The following is an 18,664-nucleotide window of genomic DNA, read 5'->3' as shown; positions in this document are numbered from 1 at the left end:
AGTGATTGTGTTGATTTGTGTGGGGTGGTTGGTTGTGCTGGAAGATTGTGTGGGTGGCAAATGAGAGGAGTGTATTGAGGTGAGGGACTGTGTGTGTTTGGCATTATGTTGTATGCTGATTGTGTTGATTTGTCTAGAGGGAGTTGTGCTGGGAGATTTCTGTTTATTTGTGCAGGTGGTGAATAAGGAGTGTGTGCTGCAGTGAGAGACTGCGTGTGTTTGGGGTTAGTGTGTGTGCTGGTTGTGTGGTTTGGAAGAACTATGGCAGTGGGGCCACGTAATCCGCCATTTTTGTAGTCTCCCTCATACAACCAATTAAATTGTTCCATGCAAATTAGCTACAGCGTAAAGATGGTGATTGGCTGAGTAACCTCTCATCCCACAGCGGTCTAGGCTTTTGGTTTGTAGCTGTAGCTATGTTGGTCCCAGGATTTTAGAGAGACAAGGTGGGTGAAGTAACACATTTCACCGGACCAACTTCTGTTGGTGAGAGAGACAAGCTTTCAAACTCTGTAAAAGCTCAAAAACTTGACTCTCACCAACAGAAGTTGGTACAGTTTGTAAAGCTGAAAATGGCTGAAAACTTTAAAATTGGAGAGTAACAGACTGTGGAATCCAGTGATGACTGAACCTGGTGATAGTCTGAACAAAAAGAACTCTCAACTATGCTTGTAGCTGTTTCTATCGCTTCACACTGACACACCAGACATTCCAGGCTTCAGAGTGACACACAATGCTTGACTTTGCAACCTGAATAAGGTTCTTGTAATATATTTTGTGTGTGTAATGTCCTAGCCTTTTAAAAAAGCAAACTGAAAAAAATGAAGCTCCATTGTGTGGTATCACAGTGACTAGAGATGGGCAGAGAATGATTTTCAGAGGATTTTGAAACTTGGTCTTGTTCCAATTCAGAACAAGTTCGACATTCTCTGTGAAAATGGAATTACGGTTCTCCTCCCAGCTCTACTGGGAGCCTGGGCTCTGGGGCAGTTTGTAAGCCACAAGAGCCCCAATTCCGAGAGAGTCCACTTGGCAGACTGTCTTGGAGCTGCGGATCCTGGAGGCCTGTGCTGCCAAGAAGCCATGAGCCTGGGAGCTAGGGCTCTCAGGGCTTCCAGGATCTTGGCTCCCCATCAGCCCGCCTGATGAGGAGCTGGGAACTTGAAAGCCGGGGTGCTCCAGCAGTTTGCCAGGCAGGCTGCCGTGTCAGGTGGGAGAGCGGACAGGAAACCAGGCAGGATTCTTCTGTCAGAAGCCTGCTCAATTTCCAGTGTAATTTCATCAAAATCAACATGGTCCCACAGAACATTTCAATTGTGACTAATCAGCAAATCCCAATGAAAAAATGTTTCATCAAAAAAAAAAAAAATTGACCAGCTCTAATACTAACACCCACATCATTCATCAGCCGGGTCTGAACCTTTAGATCCACTGCCCAGACCTCTGCCACTTCAGCTAACTGGGTAAGCGAAAGCAGTTGTAGGTGGTCATCCTCTATGTTGACCTGCAGTAGAGGGGAATGGGACACTTTGCCAGTGTTTTTCACAGATATTTGCAGACAGCAGAGGAATGGGGGCCCTCAGGGACCTTGGGTTCCATTACACGCTCTGGAGGGGAGTACTGTCTAAGGGGCATAGGTTCTTTTGTCTATTCCCACCCAAATTTGACCCCTTCTGCCCTGTCCCCTCCAACAAGTCCCTCTCATGTCTCTTCCCCATTCCAGGATCCTTGCCTCAGTCTCATTCTCCTGCCTACCTAGTCCCAGACTCCACTCCTCAGTTTTCTCTCTCATCCCTTTGCCGGTCTCCTTTCCCAGCCAGTCCTAGTCTCCCCTCTGGGCTCGCTGTCCAAGTCCCAGTTTCCCCCACACTCTCATTCTCTCACCCTCAACCATGGGCAGTGTGTGACTCCTGCATTTCATAGAATCATAGAATTATAGAATATCAGGGTTGGAAGGGACCCCAGGAGGTCATCTAGTCCAACCCTCTGCTCAAAGCAGGAGCAATCCCCAATTAAATCATCCCAGCCAGGGCTTTGTCAAGCCTGACGTTAAAAACTTCTAAGGAAGGAGATTCTACCACCTCCCTAGGTAACGCATTCCAGTGTTTCACCACCCTCCTAGTGAAAAAGTTTTTCCTAATATCCAACCTAAACCTCCCCCACTACAACTTGAGACCATTACTCCTTGTCCTGTCATCTTCTACCACTGAGAATAGTCTAGAACCATCCTCTTTGGAACCACCTCTCAGGTAGTTGAAAGCAGCTATCAAATCCCCCCTCATTCTTCTCTTCCGTAGACTAAACAATCCCAGTTCCCTCAGCCTCTCCTCATAAGTCATGTGTTCCAGACTTTGAGAGGGCTGGGTGTGAGCGCTGGAAGCTCCACAGAAGTGAGCGGGGGGAGCACCAGTTCCCAGACCATGGCCTGCCCCCTGCTCCGCCCCAAGGCCCACCCCACTCAGCCTCCTCACCCTGAGGCCCCACCCATGCTTCACCCCTGCTCCACCCTAGGCCCCACTCTTGCTTGGCCTCCACCCCAGAGGCTCCCTCACGCACTCCACTTGCACCTCTCCACTCCCTCTCCCAAGGCCTCCCCCCGGCCACCACTCACTCCTCAGAGGGGCAAGCAGCTGGCGGGGGTCCTCAGTGGAAGACGTGGAGCAGGGGAGGGAAGAGGCACCGTGCAGACAGGGCCACGGGGAAGAGGATAAGCGGGAGCAGGGCCAAAGGGAGGTGCACCCCATCTTGTTTGGGGAGGCTTAGCCTCCTGTAGCCTCTTAAACCTGCCATCCATGCTCCCAACTCTTTGTCACCAGGCTCCTTGCCCAGCCACTTCAGTTCCCCCCTCCTGGCTCCTCATCCCATGTCTCTCCTCCCACACTAGCTCCCAGTCCTAGTCTCTCACCCTGGGCTGCTCATCCAATATCAGTCTCCCCTCTCAAACCTTCCCAGGCTCTTTGTCCCAGTCTCTTGGCCTGACCAATCCAGATTTTCCTCCCTCTGGGGCTGCAGTTCCATTCTCCCTGCTGAACCAGTCCCAGCCTCCTCTAACTTGTGACTCCTATTCCCAGTATCCACTCCCTCCCAGTCTCCTTGCCCAGCCAGTCCCAGTTTCCATCACCCCCACCAAGATTTTTCCAAAGCTTATAAACTTGGTCACATTGGGGTGTTTTCTCACAGGTATAGCATCCTGGACATAAAACCCACCACTGCTCCAACAGCTAAAGCTAGTTTAAAAAAGACCACCATTTTTAATATGGACAAAACAACTTCTTTTTCCCTCAACTCATCCTAAGAAATGGCTGAACTGTTTTGGCTGAAATTTTCCAACAAAGTTCAGCCTGAAGCAAACATTCAGTATAGAAAATTTCAGCCTGAATGGTTGAAGTCTGGCAAAGTTATAAGCAACTGAAAATAGGGTGGGAAGTATCAGGGAAACTGTTCTGCAGGGTTCCAGCGACTTCTGAAACAGAGGACAGTGAATGCCACTAAAGGTCTTGCAAACTAAAAGGGTACTTCCCAGTTCCTATACACTACACTCTTCTAGCAGGTATTTCAACCCCCCCGCACCCACTGGCCTACTATGATCTTCTCCCTTCATAATAAAAGGTGGAGACTCAGTGCTCCCACCCCACTGTGACAAACACCCTGACTTTTTGCTTCAGCTGACAAAACCTTCCTGGGCTTCCTTGTCTCCTAGTAGTGACAAGCTGATCCCCAGCTCTGCTACCTGTGCTGTGGCTAGGGTGACCAGATGTCCAGATTTTATAGGGACAGTCCTGATTTTTGGGTCTTTTTCAAATATAGGTTCCTATTACCCCCTACCCCCTGTCCCGATTTTTCACACTTGCTGTCTTCTTTCCTATGCTGACCCAGCAATTTCAGAGATTAAAAATGTGTAATTGTTGATGTTATCTATACTTAGCAGTTAGCGATTTACATTTTCTGTGCAGTCAGCAGTCACATGAATGATGAGGCATGAAACAAGGCCCTGAAAATGGTCTGTTTCATATTGCCAGCAGCAGCAGGACAACCTGACAGGTGGAAAAGTCTTGCTCAGCATTTTTCTGAGTTGTCATTGGGAGCAGAGGAGGAAAATCCAGATATTTCACCATTCAATTTCCCCAATGACTAGCCCAGACTTTTAAATTTAGAGACAAATGACTGGAGGGATAAAATGAGGGGAAAAGGGATTTTGTAGTACAATGTCACGTGAGACCTCAAGGAAGGATAGTTTTGTGCTTAAAATACTGGGTTCTTAAAAATGGTGGTTAAAAAGCCATGTCTACTCTATAAACACTTAGCCAGCATAGCTACACTAGCAGACCCCCTCATGTAGCGTATGCCAACAGGAGTTTTTCTGTCAGCATAACACTGTGATGTTGCACTCCATATGTTTTGTGGAAATAAGCTTATGAGTGTGAACACGACGTAACTGGAATATGCTTTATGCAAAAGGTCTCTTGTAAGGTATCATAACAAAGTTATAACCTACTAAATATATTCCTCCTATTTGTATGCATGTATCATTCTTGTATCTGAAGCTAGAAATATGAACTATAACTCTGAGGTCCTATTATAATTATGCAAAGTGTGGGCCATTAATAGTGGTTTAGAATGTTGAAGGCTCCCATTGACTAGGACAAATGGTTGTAAGTGGTTTATTTACCTACAAACCTTCCTGTGTACATGTGGGCCAACCCAGGAAGAATGGAGACTAGGGGTCTTACAGTGACATGTGACCAGTTCACACAATACTGCAATCCATCTTAATCCTTGTACTTTTCCATTGATGAGGCGGGGGTGGGGACAAGCATAGTCAAAAGATTCCCGCCTTGTGCCAAAGCTATAAAAGGGGGTGGAGCAGGACAAAGGGGCTGCTAGTCATGAGAAAACCCCTGCTTACCACCTGAGATGTCTGCTGAATCTAACAAAGACTGTACCAGGGGAAAGGATTGGGCCCACAATAGAAAGGAGTCTAGTTTGTGAAAGAAGCTTATTGGAACATCTCTGTGGATGAGATATTACCTGTAATCAGTTTCTTAATGTATTAGACTTGCGTGTTTTCGCTTTATTTTGTTTGGTGACTTACTTTTTTCTGTCTGTTATTACTTGAAACCATTTAAATCCTACTTTTTATACTTAATAATATCACGGTTGTTTATTAATAAACCCACAGTAAGTGATTAATACCTGGGGGAGCAAACAACTGTGCATCTCTCTCTATCAGTGATATAGAGAGTGAACAATTTATGAATTTACCCTGTATAAGCTTTATACAGGGTAAAACAGATTTTTTTGGAGGTTGGATCCCATTGGGAACTGGGTGTCTGAGTGCTGGAGGCAGGTAACTTGCTGAGCTGTTTTCAGTTAAGTCTGTAGCTTGGGGACATGGACCAGACCCTGGGTCTGTGTTGTAGCAGGCTAGCATGTCTGGCTCAACAAGACAGGGTTCTGGAAGTTCCAAGCTGGCAGGGAAAGCGGGCTCAGAGGTAATTTCAGCACATCAGGTGACAGTCTCAAGGGGATCTCTGTGACTGAACTCTTCACAAACACAACCACCTTCCCTAATGACATTAGTTAAATCACTGTTTCCCAACCTGTGTGCCATGGCACACTGTTTTGTCATCAGGCCCAAACACGTGTTCCGCAGAATTTTTGTGTTTGTGTGTTTCACAAGTGTTTGTGCCAGGCTCAGTTTCACAGCATGGAGCCTACCGGCCTTTCTTTCTTACAGAAAGCTGACTGAAAAATGTTCACCGAAGTTTTTTGCTATTAAAAAAAATGCCTTTTTGACTAAATGGAAGGTTTTTGGGAAAAAAATTCCGTTTTCATCAAAAAATTGAAAACCAAAAGAATTGTTCATTTTTGTTGGTCAAAAACTGAAAAATTGCCATATTTTAAATAAAAGCCTCCAAAAATCCATGTTCATCAAGAAATTTTCATGAGAAAAAACACATTTCCCAACCAGCACTACTTTTCTGTTGCCAAGACTAGCGTGGCCATAAAGTTTAATACCATAGTGCTTCATGAAATGAAGCAATGCAAAGAAGTGAAGTAATAACCATAACAACAAAAATGAATGGACTGTTTTCTCACAGAGCAATCAGGATGCAATATAGTCAGTCAGTCATCTCAGCTATGAGGCAGCTATGAAAACAGCATCACAATGAAAAATTACAAGTCACATCGCGCTAGATGTAAATGCTCTGTGAACATTAAAACATGGGGAACGGAGGCTGCGAAAAGCTCATCTTCACGCTGCCCAACAGCCAGGCACAATTGCTATTCCTGTGCTCCCCAAAGCACATGAAGTGCTTCTGTCATGTGCCCTTGAGGTGCAAGACACCTCAGTGCAGGGCCCAGGCTTGCCACTCATATGCACCAGCCAGCAAAGGTAACCAGCATGCAGTGAGATGCATGTTTTACCCATTAAATCTCAAATTCTCCCAGGGTAGTGCGCCCTCGCACCCCCCATCCCCACCAAAACAGGACTGTATCTATAAAAACATGACTGAACCCACAATTAGGCAAACACACACACACAAACACACACACAGAGTAAAAGTTTACCTCAACTTTTCTGTCTTTATCTTCAGTTAATTTGCTTCTTGTCCTATTGTTCTGTGAAATAGAAACATTCTCTATTCAAATTGTCAACCTAATGGTATTCAGAGATCATTATTATATCCCTCTGCAACACCACCTGTGGGTTCCCTGTTCCCTGATAGTATTTCCCAGCCCCCAACACCAAGTTTACACACACATACAGATCATTTTTTCATTCCCGATATCTTACCCTCCAAATCCTTATGCAATTGTTGTTGGGTTCTTTTACTTCTAGTTTTCCTAAACTGAATGTGATAGTTAAGACACTGAATTCATATACTAAGGCATATTACTTCTCTGCATGAGATTCATATACTATTATAAACACACACACACACACACATTTTATTTACATATTACATGCACCAGAGAACAACATTGGGTTTGTCAATATGGTATTACAAATATTTAGAAATTCTCTCTCTAGTTCACTCCTTTCCTCTTAACTGCCCCACTTCCTCCCTTTAGGTATCCAACTTTACATCTATTACTACTAGCATCTCCTCTTTTTGGATGTAAACAGCATTTTGCAGTTTGACTCTGTCCTCCTTTGTATTTGCCATTCTCCCCCCTTTCAGAGTCAACAACAAATTGTTGGAATTTATACTGTTAATAAACAGGCATAAGTTCCAATACTGACCTCTATAGTATCCCACTTGGCAACGTTCTCTAAATGTCAACTGAAGGATTATCTTCATGTAACTTCCTTCTCTTTCAAAGAATCCCTCTTGAATGAAACTTGGATCAGGAAGATTTTGGATCCCAAGGCAGTAATTACTTTATTGCTTATTTCAAAAGAAACTATTTCTCAGGTAAAGGAATTCTTTGATTTTCTCAGGTCGGTTGGAAATAAATACACTCACATGTGACTATAGATTTAGATCACGAGTGAAAAAACCTTCAGGGCAGAGCAGCTGCTCCTCCTGATATGGCTTTTCCTGTTGTTGAATTCTTGCCCAACCCTACCTGAAATCAATGAAAGTAAGTCTCTGTTCAGGATATAGCAACATAAACAAACAAATGCATTAAAACAAAAGTGAAAAAATTCCACTAAACTGGATGAATGGCAGCAGGGTAGGAAACGTCAGGGGGAGGTGACTGCTCGAAAAACCCCAATAAGAAGGGAGAGAGATGTGACAGCTGAAGAGCCAGGAGCCTGGAGTGGGTGCCTTTGGCGGACCACAGAGGGGGAATACAGGTGCAGTTGCCCTGAACTGTGCCAACAGTTACCATCTAAAAGGTGGCAGCATTAGGAATAGAACCTAGGACTTCTGGTTTCAGAAACAAAAATCCTCGTTACTTGAGCTAAAATGAGTAGCTCCATTAGCTGAAAATAGCAATAAGTATTTTACCCTTTGTACACTGACTACCAAGAGCAACAGTGCACAGTCAAGTCAATGGGTATGCTAAACCCATCACACTTGGAATGTATTTTTGGATTATTTATTTTTAAAAATCAGCATACATGTAATTTCAATTGCCCTGTATCCATATGATAATATAGGGTGGTAAAATGTGTGTTTAGTTTGTGTATGTATTTACTAAATTTACACTCAAAGATACTGTTGAGAGAAACAAATGACAATAGTAGATCCACTGGTATGGAAACCATGATACATGGTTATTTCTAATAGACAATATAACTTTAATAAGACTACAACTATTAACTCACTGAACTTCCCTTCACTGCTAGACCCTCCCGCTGCAGGTTCTGCCACAGAAGAAGTGATCTGATAGCAGAAGTACAACGGGATGAAGAAATGATTTGGCACAGTTTTCTGTTTCTTTTCAAGAGTACTCATGAAGTGCTCTAGACTGACCTGCAGTCTATAGAGCAAAGAGAGGTGTGAATGAGACTCAAGAGAAGTAAGGGTACTTGTATCACCCAAAATGTGGATCAACAGCAGACTCTGCACCAAAATGTTACTGTGCTATAAAAGGTATGTTAGTAAAATACTCATGTCCAGAATGTCTGCCTTTGAACAACACAAAGAGGTAGGTTTGCCAAGGAGTAAGTGGGATTTTATTTTGTTTCCATTTACACGCTAAATATTTGCATATTGTCGCATGTTGCATATTGTCGCATGGGGAAATATACTTGCTGATGCTTTCATGTTCTGCAGTCTATTAGCTTCTTTGACTACTTTCCTACTAGCCACATGAAACCAGTAGAGAGACTTTCTAAATCACTCACACCATTCAACTTCCCGAGTTCTATCCATGCCTGATTGTACATGGTTTTCTTTTCTGTGTTGGAAAAGAAAATTCTCTGCCACCTTCAATTTACTGATTTATATATCCAGGACTTTTTGGCAATGTGCTGTTGAAATCAGAAATAGCAGAATCCCAAACTGGAGTACAGCACTGATGAGATGTTTAACACCTCACCTCCCCAAAAATTATTGATGTGACATCATGGTCAATTCAGCTGGCATTTCTGCATTCCTAGCTCCAGCACAAACCAGAGAAGTCTTGTAGGACAGGTGAGAGAAAGAGAGAAGTGTTGCTGATATGCAGTGATGAAGCATAGCGCAACACTAACCCCATCTGGCATCCTCTCCCTCTTGCACTCAAGAATTGAATTACTTTTTCAGCTAATTTTCTAATCCACCTTACATGCGTGATAGAGTAAGACAGGACGGATGGCAGGAGCAGGTGGGAGGAAAGAGGTTACTAAACAGAAGTGTTGAGACAAAGGAAGGAACAGAAAACTGAAAAGATACTAACCAAGAGATGGAGAAGAAACAGTTACAGAAAGGGAGAATAGAGGAACATGAAGGTGTGGTCTGCATTAGTAGGAGCATTGCCAGCAGATCGAGGGAAGCGATTATTCTCCTCTCTTCAGCTCAGGTGAGACCACACCTGGAGTATTGTGTCCAGTTTTGGGTCCCCCACTACAGAAAGGATGTGGATACATTGGAGAGTGTCCAGTGGAGGGCAACAAAAATGATTAGGGGGCTGGGGCACATGACTTATGAGGAGAGACTGAGGGAACAGGGCTTATTTAGTCTGCAGAAGAGAAGAATGAGGGGGGATTTGATAGCAGCCTTCAACTACCTGAAGTGGGGTTCCAAAGAGGATGGAGCTCAGCTGATCTCAGTGGTGGCAGATGACAGAACAAGGAGCAATGGTCTCAAGTTGCAGTGGGGGAGGTCTAGGTTGGCTATTAGAAAAAACTATTTCACTAAGAGGGTGGTGAAGCACTGGAATGGGTTACCTAGGGAGGTGGTGGAATCTCCATCCTTAGAGGTTTTTAAGGCCCAGCTTGACAAAGCCCTGGCTGTGATGAATAGTTGGGGTTGGTCCTGCTTTGAGCAGGGGGTTGGACTAGATGACCTCCTGAGGTCTCTTCCAACCCTAATCTTCTATGATTCTATAGGCAAAGTTGCCTCAGTTTAAATAAGGCTGGCCCTACAAAGTTTCTCTCATTTAACAAAATGTGGGATTATTATATGCAGTGTTGTAGTAGCTATGTTGATTCCAGGATATTAGAGAGACAAGGTGGGTGAGGCAATATCTTTTATTGGACCAACTTCTCTGTGGAGAAAGACAAGCTTACACAGAGCACTTCTTCGGGGGGATTGTTAGGTACATTGGTGTGATGCCAAAGATACAGGGCTTGCTTTGAATTTAATTGTGAAATGCTCCATAAAAAGAGTGTTCCTGTGAAAGTTTATTAGGCTGTAGATTTAGTAGTTTGTCGGGTTTTCAGAATTCCTGTACTTAGAAATGACCGTCTGGTCTCAGAACCCAGTTCTGACATGCTTGCTGTCTACCTGATCTTGCAATACCAAGATTCAGGGCCAAATTCAGCCCTACTGTCAGTAGGTTCTACTGTCTTCACTGGAGCTTTACCTGCTTACTCCACAGCTAATTTTGGCCTTTAATTTTTCACGTGCCCCATCACAAAATTAAAGTCAAGTACAACCCTATTCCCAACCGTGAACCACACTGTTGTTATTACATCCTGAACTCCTGAGGTTTTTAAAGTCCCTAGTTTGCCGCATTTGGGTGAAACTCTAGCAAGCTTAAAGCCCCTCTGGACAGAAATTTGCTGTCATGATTGCAGCTAACAGAAAGAGCAAGAAACATAAAAGTCTTAATAGTGTGTTCACGTTCACACAGGGTGGGATTAATCCAGATATTCACACTCACACAACCCATCAAATACTCATGAAAATGTTTCTGAATGGCTGTAGTTTCATTTTTTTTCTTATCATTAATGATTATTTGACAGAAATATTTACAGATTGGTGCTATTTAATATTTGACATTTTCCTATTTAAAAAATTTCAGACTTGCAGTGAAGGAAGAGAAACAATATTACATGACTTAACTTACAAACCAGACAGTGCAAATAAGTCAACCGCAGTCTACAATCAACCCCATAGGCTGAAAGTTATTTGTCCACACAGTTCAATAAATACTTATAAACAACAACTACATCCAGAGAAAATCAAAATTAGTTTGAAAATGATTCACTAAACCAAAAAAGGGACTAAATTCACAATGCCTATCAAGAACAGTTTCACCAGCTCTCATCAATTATAAGGGTAAACCACAAAGATGGGTGTTGGGATTCTCTCTGAGACCTTTACCACTTGGCTTATCCAGGGAGAACACTTCAGCCAGTTCTCTGCGATTCAAAGTACTCAATTTGACTCCAGATTTCATCACTCAGGTTCCTTTATTTGGCATACAGCAAAGCTATGCTGGTTTGATCAGATTCAAGTGTAGGGGGTGGATATAGGGCATACCACACATCCAGAGTTACACAGAAAACAGTTTTCTTTATATACATTACACACTTTCAGATCGGATTGGTTACTTTGCAGGAACCAATCCTTGTACAGCATGCTCTGTCCATATGGAACCTGATCTTTACATTCCAGGTTTATCTTGTCCATTGTCCCTAACATCTGGGTGTTGCTGCTTATCTTAACTAGCACAGACATCCTGACTCCAGCATACTGCTTGCAAAGCCCCTATTTACAACTTAATCTTCCATTCACCTTCTCAATCATGTCCACTAAGAAATGAGGCTAGTTTCTTATGTCAAGCCAGGCCTACAATGGGTACAATGATTTATAGTACTGGTCAAATTCTGTACTTCAGGTCCTAATTGTTCAACCAAATTGGGTGTGGCATGACATCAAGGTTTTATTGACCTGAGTTTGGGATGGCCATATGGGTCATAAGTCATCCCAAACAAATGCTGATAAAAATGGTTATACCATCTGACACCATCAGGTTAGTCCATATATGCTATATCAATGGTTTTCAACCTGGGGTCCTCAGACTACATCTAAGGGATCCGCAAATGGTGGTTGTTATCATAGAACAGTGGTTTTAACCATAGTCCATGGATTATGTCTATGATTTCCAAAGGGGTGTACACCTCCATTCCAAATTTTTTAGGGATTCATAAATGAAAAAGGTTGAAAACCACTGTTGCATGTTACCAAAAAGCTATTTTAGAGAGACTTAAAGATATGTATATTGGGGTACTATAATTTGTATCTCTCCATCTGTAAGTCCAGATGCCTTCATACAGGTTCTGAGTTGAAAATAATGCAGAAAAATTAAACCATTTTCAACATCCTTTCAGGAGGACTTACTGCTGACAGCCATGGTTAGCAATAGAAACATTTCCTACTGTACTTCTAATCCAGTATTAAAACTGTATTTTAAGAAATATAAACCCCAGTCGTGTGTGCATAGCGAACATGGAGATAACAAATAAGCACAAAAGTGTCACGTTATCCAACCAGTAGCCTCATCTGACTGACTCCAGTGCCCTCTGCTGGGATAAAGACTTCTAAAGAGCTAACAGTCAATTTTTAAAAAAAAAAAAACATACTCAATTGAAAAAAGTGACAGGGATTCAACAGACAAGAGACAAAAACCTGGATTAAACTAGCCTGGAGCATTAGGATTTCAAATATATCATTCTTAGTCTATGCCAGGGATCGGCAACCTTTGGCACACAGCCCACCAGGGTAAGCCCCCTGGTGGGACAGGCCGGTTTGTTTACCTGCCGCGTCCTCAGGTTTGGCCGATCGCGGCTCCCACTGGCCGCAGTTTGCCGCTCCAGGCCAATGGTGGCTGTGGGAAGTGGCGTGGGCCGAGGGATGTGCTGGCTGCTGCTTCCCGCAGCCCCCATTGGCCTGGAACGACGAACCGCAACCAGTGGGAGCCACGACTGGACAAACCTGCGGACGCGACAGGTAAACAAACCGGCCTGGCCCGCCAGGGGGCTTACCCTGGTGGGCCACGTGCCAAAGGTTGCCGATCCCTGATCTATACAAATATACTTTTAGGACCAGAGTGCTGACTCCTATGTATACATAAGGTAACATGCTGGCCACATTCAGAAGGCTAGATGAAAAAAATGTAAACTAAACCCAAGCTATATGCTAGATTTTTTGTTGGTTGGTTTGTTTATGGGGTTTTGGGAGGAGGGAGGGAGACTTGGTGGGGACAGTTGTTAAGAATGGTAGAGATCCTGTACTATGTAAGAACTTGGATCATATAAAACCTGTCTCACTAGGAAATTACTTGTCCATTTTATGGGCAAAGGATGAGCTTCATCAATATTATCAATAGTCAAAGTGTAACACACACACGTTATAAGACTTGCTATTGAAAATTTCAATTTTTGAACTTGGGAAAGAAGATTGAAGACACAAGCATGTAATCTTTTCACATGCATATGTCATCACCAACAATTAACTTTGACAAAATAGACAAGCAAAAGCATAAAACAACAAAGCAGAAGGCAAAGATGAAAAACCACAAAAATGCAAAAGGAAAAATATATCTGAAAATCAAAATACAAAAATTAATTCCAAAAACTAAAATAATCAATTAGCAGCCTCCAGTCAGGTATTTCAATGGGGCAAAATGCTTGCCCTATGTTCAGACTGGCAGCAAAGAAACACTATTCTGTTCCCAACACATCAAAAATGAGCAATTATGCAAAAACAGCAGTTATAAAAACAGCAGCAAACCAAGAACATTAAGCATGGGACACAAAAAACCTTAATTTTGTGCTGTAACTAAACACAATTATCAAGATTACCCAGATTTTGCTGAAGGGTTCCCTGTCAAACCCAACTCCTTCGGCAACTGGTTGCTCCCTGAATCTTAGCATTTATCAGACAGAAAAATAGCTTAATGGCAGCCTATTACCACCAGCTCCTGCACAAACAAATTGTGTAAAGCATCTTTCACAACACAGCACCAATCTACTGCCACAAAAGTGTTCAAGTTCCTGAACAACTTTGGCCAATCATCTGTCACATAATGTGAATGCTGACACCCTTCCTTCTGCTTTTGGCTAGGATCAGCAAAAACAAAATGCTTTGTTATGAGGGATCATAAACTCAACTGTTATTTCTGAAAGGAAAGAATAAATTTTGATGAACATTCCTTCTCTTTTAATAATTCAATTGCTATTAGAAAAACTGTAAATTTTAATTTTATGTTAAAAGAACTCTGAACTAGGGAGTGAAATAACTGTTCACATTTGCACACTTTAAAGCAGGACTTCTTGAAGAAACACATGTATGCTGTGCCAAAAATGGAGTACTTTTTTATAATGAAGACTGCCAAGGCCTGTTCTGTTCTATGTAACAGAATGGATATATCACACTCGAGGGGCTGACTGGGTGGCAGAGCCTACACACCTAGGTCATCACTGCATGCTAACCATTGGTTAAGCAATTGCAGGTTAGTCAATATACGCAGTAGCCTCACCCACTGCAGCACTGTATTTGAAGGTGGTAAGTAAAGAAGATAGAGGCAGGGGATTACAAACAAACAGAAGGGGACCATGGGGAGATGGAGGCATGGACCTAGCTGATGATGTTTTTCCGTGGCAGATCTTTCCCATGCAGACCACTGCTTCTGAACCAAGGACCACGAGCACACACTGGTGGAACCATGTTGTGCTGGAAACATGGGATGATAAACAGTGGGTCCAGAACTTGTGTGGAAAGCCAGGGTCCACCTGGAGCTGTGGGAGGAATTTATCTTAGGTCTTGAGTAGCAGAACATCTGAGGAAAGGGCTCATATCCACTCCAGAAACATGTTGCATAGCACTATGGAAGCTCGCAACTCCTGTTGGTAATCAGTTCATGGTAGGCAAATCCATGATTAGCACAGTGGCCATGGAGGTTTGCAAAGCAATTAATGCTGTGCTGTCTTCCAAGGTTCTAAAAATTGGACACATTTCTGAAATAATTGTGGGGTTTGAATGGATGGGGCTCCTGAGCTATGCAGGTGTGATCAATGGCACACACGTACCCATTCTATGCCAGCCATTTCAAGCATGCACATTCACAGGAAAGGATACTATTCCAGGGTTATGCAGGTCCTTGTAGAATACCATGGCATATTTATCATGGATACCTATATTGGACGTAAAAGCAGGGTGCACGATGCCAGGGTTTTCTAGAGGTCTGGCCTATTTCAGCATGGGCAAGTGTGTGTGAGTGGGGTGTGCTCTTCCTGGGGAGACCAGGCTGGGATGGAAGAGAGACAGGACTGGCTGGAGTGTCTGAAAGCAGCTGGGCCCTTCCTGGTCCCAGGGAACGCTTGCCTACTTCGGAGGAGACACGTTACAGCACACCTCCATAATTCAGACTGCGACACTGTCTTAGGCTAAGCTAAGAAAAATGGTAACGAACATACACATATTGTAGGGCTTTTTTTGTGTAAAATGGTTCTCAAACATTTTAGTCACAATTAGCGGTTGTCGACACTAGCACCCTTTTTGTTGGTGGGGCGAGTGGCCTGGGGCTGGTTCTTCTGCGTCTCAGAGATGGCAATCCTACCTCAGACACTAGGAGTTGGTTCAGGTCTGTTGCTGTAATTTGAGAGGAAAGCTCATCCAGTTTACAGAGTAGGAGCCATGTTAGTCTGTATCCACAAAAAGAAAAAGGAGGACTTGTGGCATCTTAGAGACTAACAAATTTCTTTGAGCATAAGCTTTCGTGAGCTACAGCTCACTTCATCGGATGCATGCAGTAGAAAATGCTCAAAGAAATTTATTAGTCTCTAAGGTGCCACAAGTACTCCTTTTCTTCATCCAATTTAGCTTGTACTGAAGTGTAACATTAGATGAGACTAAATATACATGCATGCTGTTGCTTTGAAATCCTCTAACGCTTTACTCCAAACTACTAAATAAAAATGCTTTGTTTTAAGAAGGCTGTTCGTCACTTTATCACCGGTCACAGGTTTCTGAAGGAAAGAAGTGCAGATGCTCAAACCCAGTCTGGTCTGCAGGCTGCTAAGTGGCTGGTGTATATACACACACAAGGAGTAGCATACTCAGGTCCCATGCTAAGAGTTGAAGAATTGTGAGATTCCACCCCAAGACAGGTAAGGGCAAGAGCCCTGCCTCAGCGCATCCCTTCAGATGATACAAAAGCGGGACAGATGTGCAGCTAGCCCTAGAACTGTGAGATATGCATAATAAGAGCCACTGTTTTCTGCTAGTTTGCGTTCAGATGTTATATCCTGCATAAGATTAAAAAAAAAAATACAGCACACAAAACCAGTTAATTAGAGTTAAGATATAAGTTAAACAAACAAAAAAAATCTTTGACTACAAATTCCAACTGCAGGCATCAATTGTTGTTTTGATTGCTAGTATTTTAATTAGAAACTGAATCTTATCAGCTTTACTGTATTCTCATAACATCCAATTTTGATGTTAAAATCTCAGCTCTTGTACTTGGTCAGGAGATTGAGAAACTCAAGCATGTAATCCTTTCTGGTAGTTTGGTAGCCCCAATTCCATAGCGACTGGCATCTTGTAAATACACAGCTGGTGTGCAATTATCTGGAAAGAGAGAGATGCACATTTCATTCTGCCACTTACAAGTTGTTTGTTCAGCTTTGTTCATTGCAAAATTTCATTGTGCTCCTGAAAAGTGAAGCAAGTAATTATTGTCCTTCCTTCCGGATCTGAAGCAAGTGATAATTACTGTCCTTCCTCCCCAACTGCCATTAAAATCTGTAGCCTATCTGGAATAAAACTGATTGCTTCCAAAACAGACGCTGCTGTTACCCTAAATGTGGAAATTTCAATACCCAGTCCTGATGGGAGACTATGCCAGCAGTTCACCTTTAAAAAAATAGTGCTCCAAATATTTTAGATTATCCTCTTATTTATCTAGGTTCTTACTGTGTTGAATGGACATTGCTGTATCTCCAATTCCTCCAAGCCTTCTATGGATAAAATCTCTGTTAGTCTCAAATTTGTGAGAAGCTCCCAGTAATCCTGATATAGTCCCAATTTCTGTAACCCAACTGCCCTGGAAAATGAAGCATTTTTAGGGGACTTTTATGCCCCTTCAGAAGTTTTTGGTCAACATTGTTTTTGATAAAAATTGGGTTTTCAACTAAAATTTTTCATGGAAAAAAAAAAAGTGTTGGCTTTCTGGGGAAAATTTTGATTTTTCATCAAGAACTCTAAAGCCAAAAACCTAAATATTACATGGAACTTCATGGGAGTTTTAGTTTGGTTGCCTCATGTTCCCATTCTCCTCTATAGGCCAGGCTCCCTTGTCAGACTATATCTCCCATGATGCATGTAGGTCAGAGACACTCCAACAGGGGAGACCACAGTGCCTCATGGGAGATATAGTCTGACCAAGATGTCCAACGTACAGAGAAGAAGTAAAAAGTGTAAGAGTCACTGTGGCAACATTTCCAAATTGAAATTTTACAGTTTTCAGTCAAAGTTTTCCAGTATTTGAATTTTTATTGAAAAACTGAAGTTTTCCACGGATTTTTTTCTTCTGGTCAGCTGTACGTGCCGCATTTAGGAAGAACCATGATCGGTACGGTTTAAAAACCTGAAGTGGATAAGACAGATTTCATTGTTGAATGGGAAAAAAAAAAAAAACACACCACCTCATGTGTTTGTGCAGGTGACCTGTATTAATGCCTCAGAACATAAACAAGGAACTTGAGAGGAAGACAGCTCATCTCCTCTTTACTGCTTTGTGGATAAGAAAAGCACAACCCCTTCACCCCCCAATTTTTTTTTTTTTTTTTTTTTAAACAGGTGAACTCTAGTGAGATGGATGGACATGGGAGATGTATGAAACCAGGTTCTTCAAGGTGAAAGAGTATATTGCCTGGATAGTGCAAGCTAGTTTGCATTGCCCACTGCAGTTACTCTTCCTATTCTGAAGTTACAGGGATGGCTATGTTAGCTAATACAGTTAGTAGACACCTTTCATAGGCACTAATTTAACCAATAAAAGTCTAAGTTACCTATGAAAACCAACTATATAAAACAAGCTATTTAAAATTAAACATCACTCGCTAAGTTATATTACAGTAACAAATATTTTCTTTACTGTGAATGTACACAGTGGATAATTTATGTGAAGCTTTGAAAGCTTGTTTGAGAGAGGTAGCAAGCAAATGAAGGCAATAAAAAAAATATCAGTGACTCAATACACTATAAGTAAGGCTACGATTATGTCACAGAGGTCATGGATCCGTGACTTCCACTGATCTCCGTGACATTTTCTGCCTCCGGGTTAGAGCTCCCAGCCCCTGCATGGTGGGGGCAACCCTGCAGCTGCCCAGCTGTAGTTGGCAGCCAGCAGATCCTGCAGCTGCTGAGCTGTGGCAGGCGGCTGGGGGACCCTGCAGCTCCCAGCTGCGGCGGGTGACCCCCATGAGTGCCCAGCCACCTCAGGAGTGAGGGGACCTCACAGCCGCCCAGCCTGGGGGCAGGAGGACCCCATAGTTCCCACAGCGGTGAGGGACCCCAGAGCTCCCACTGACCACAGCAATGGGGGATCTGGGAGCCCCAGCAGCAATGGGTGCTGAACCCGCCTTCCTATTTTGTCAGGGATATTTTTTGTGAAAGTCAGGGACAGGTCACAGGCTTCCATGAATTTTTGTTTATTGCCAACGACCAGTCCCTCACTTTTACTAAAAATATCTGTCACAAAAAATTAGCCTTAACTATAAGCTACAAATAGAAAAGGGATGGTAGAGCAAACAAGGCAAAAAATACCACTG

General features: G+C 42.9%; 1 protein-coding gene across 2 annotated transcripts in view; it reads right to left on the bottom strand.

The window, feature by feature from the left end:
- LOC311521635 (regucalcin-like) overlaps positions 1–14,045 on the bottom strand; it is a 28,200-nt gene extending 14,155 nt beyond the window's left edge. Inside the window, exons 1-2 of one of the 2 annotated variants that reach the window (XM_084630026.1) lie at positions 13,691–14,045; positions 6,574–6,624 (exon numbers count right to left, since the gene is read on the bottom strand). In XM_084630026.1, the coding sequence (XP_084486152.1) occupies positions 6,574–6,624; positions 13,691–13,762 (123 nt within the window). In that variant the 5' untranslated portion in view covers positions 13,763–14,045. Of the gene's footprint in view, positions 1–6,573; positions 6,625–7,249; positions 7,443–13,690 lie in introns of those variants that run through there. The other variant, XM_084630027.1, reaches the window with a different exon arrangement.
- Positions 14,046–18,664: the final 4,619 nt, after the last annotated feature.

The sequence above is a fragment of the Lepidochelys olivacea genome (genome assembly GCF_965140295.1).
Source record: "Lepidochelys olivacea isolate rLepOli2 genome assembly, chromosome: 1".
In the NCBI taxonomy this organism is placed as follows: domain Eukaryota; kingdom Metazoa; phylum Chordata; order Testudines; family Cheloniidae; genus Lepidochelys; species Lepidochelys olivacea.
Note: the sequence above shows the minus strand (reverse complement) of the source record. Positions and strands in the feature narration are given on the sequence as shown.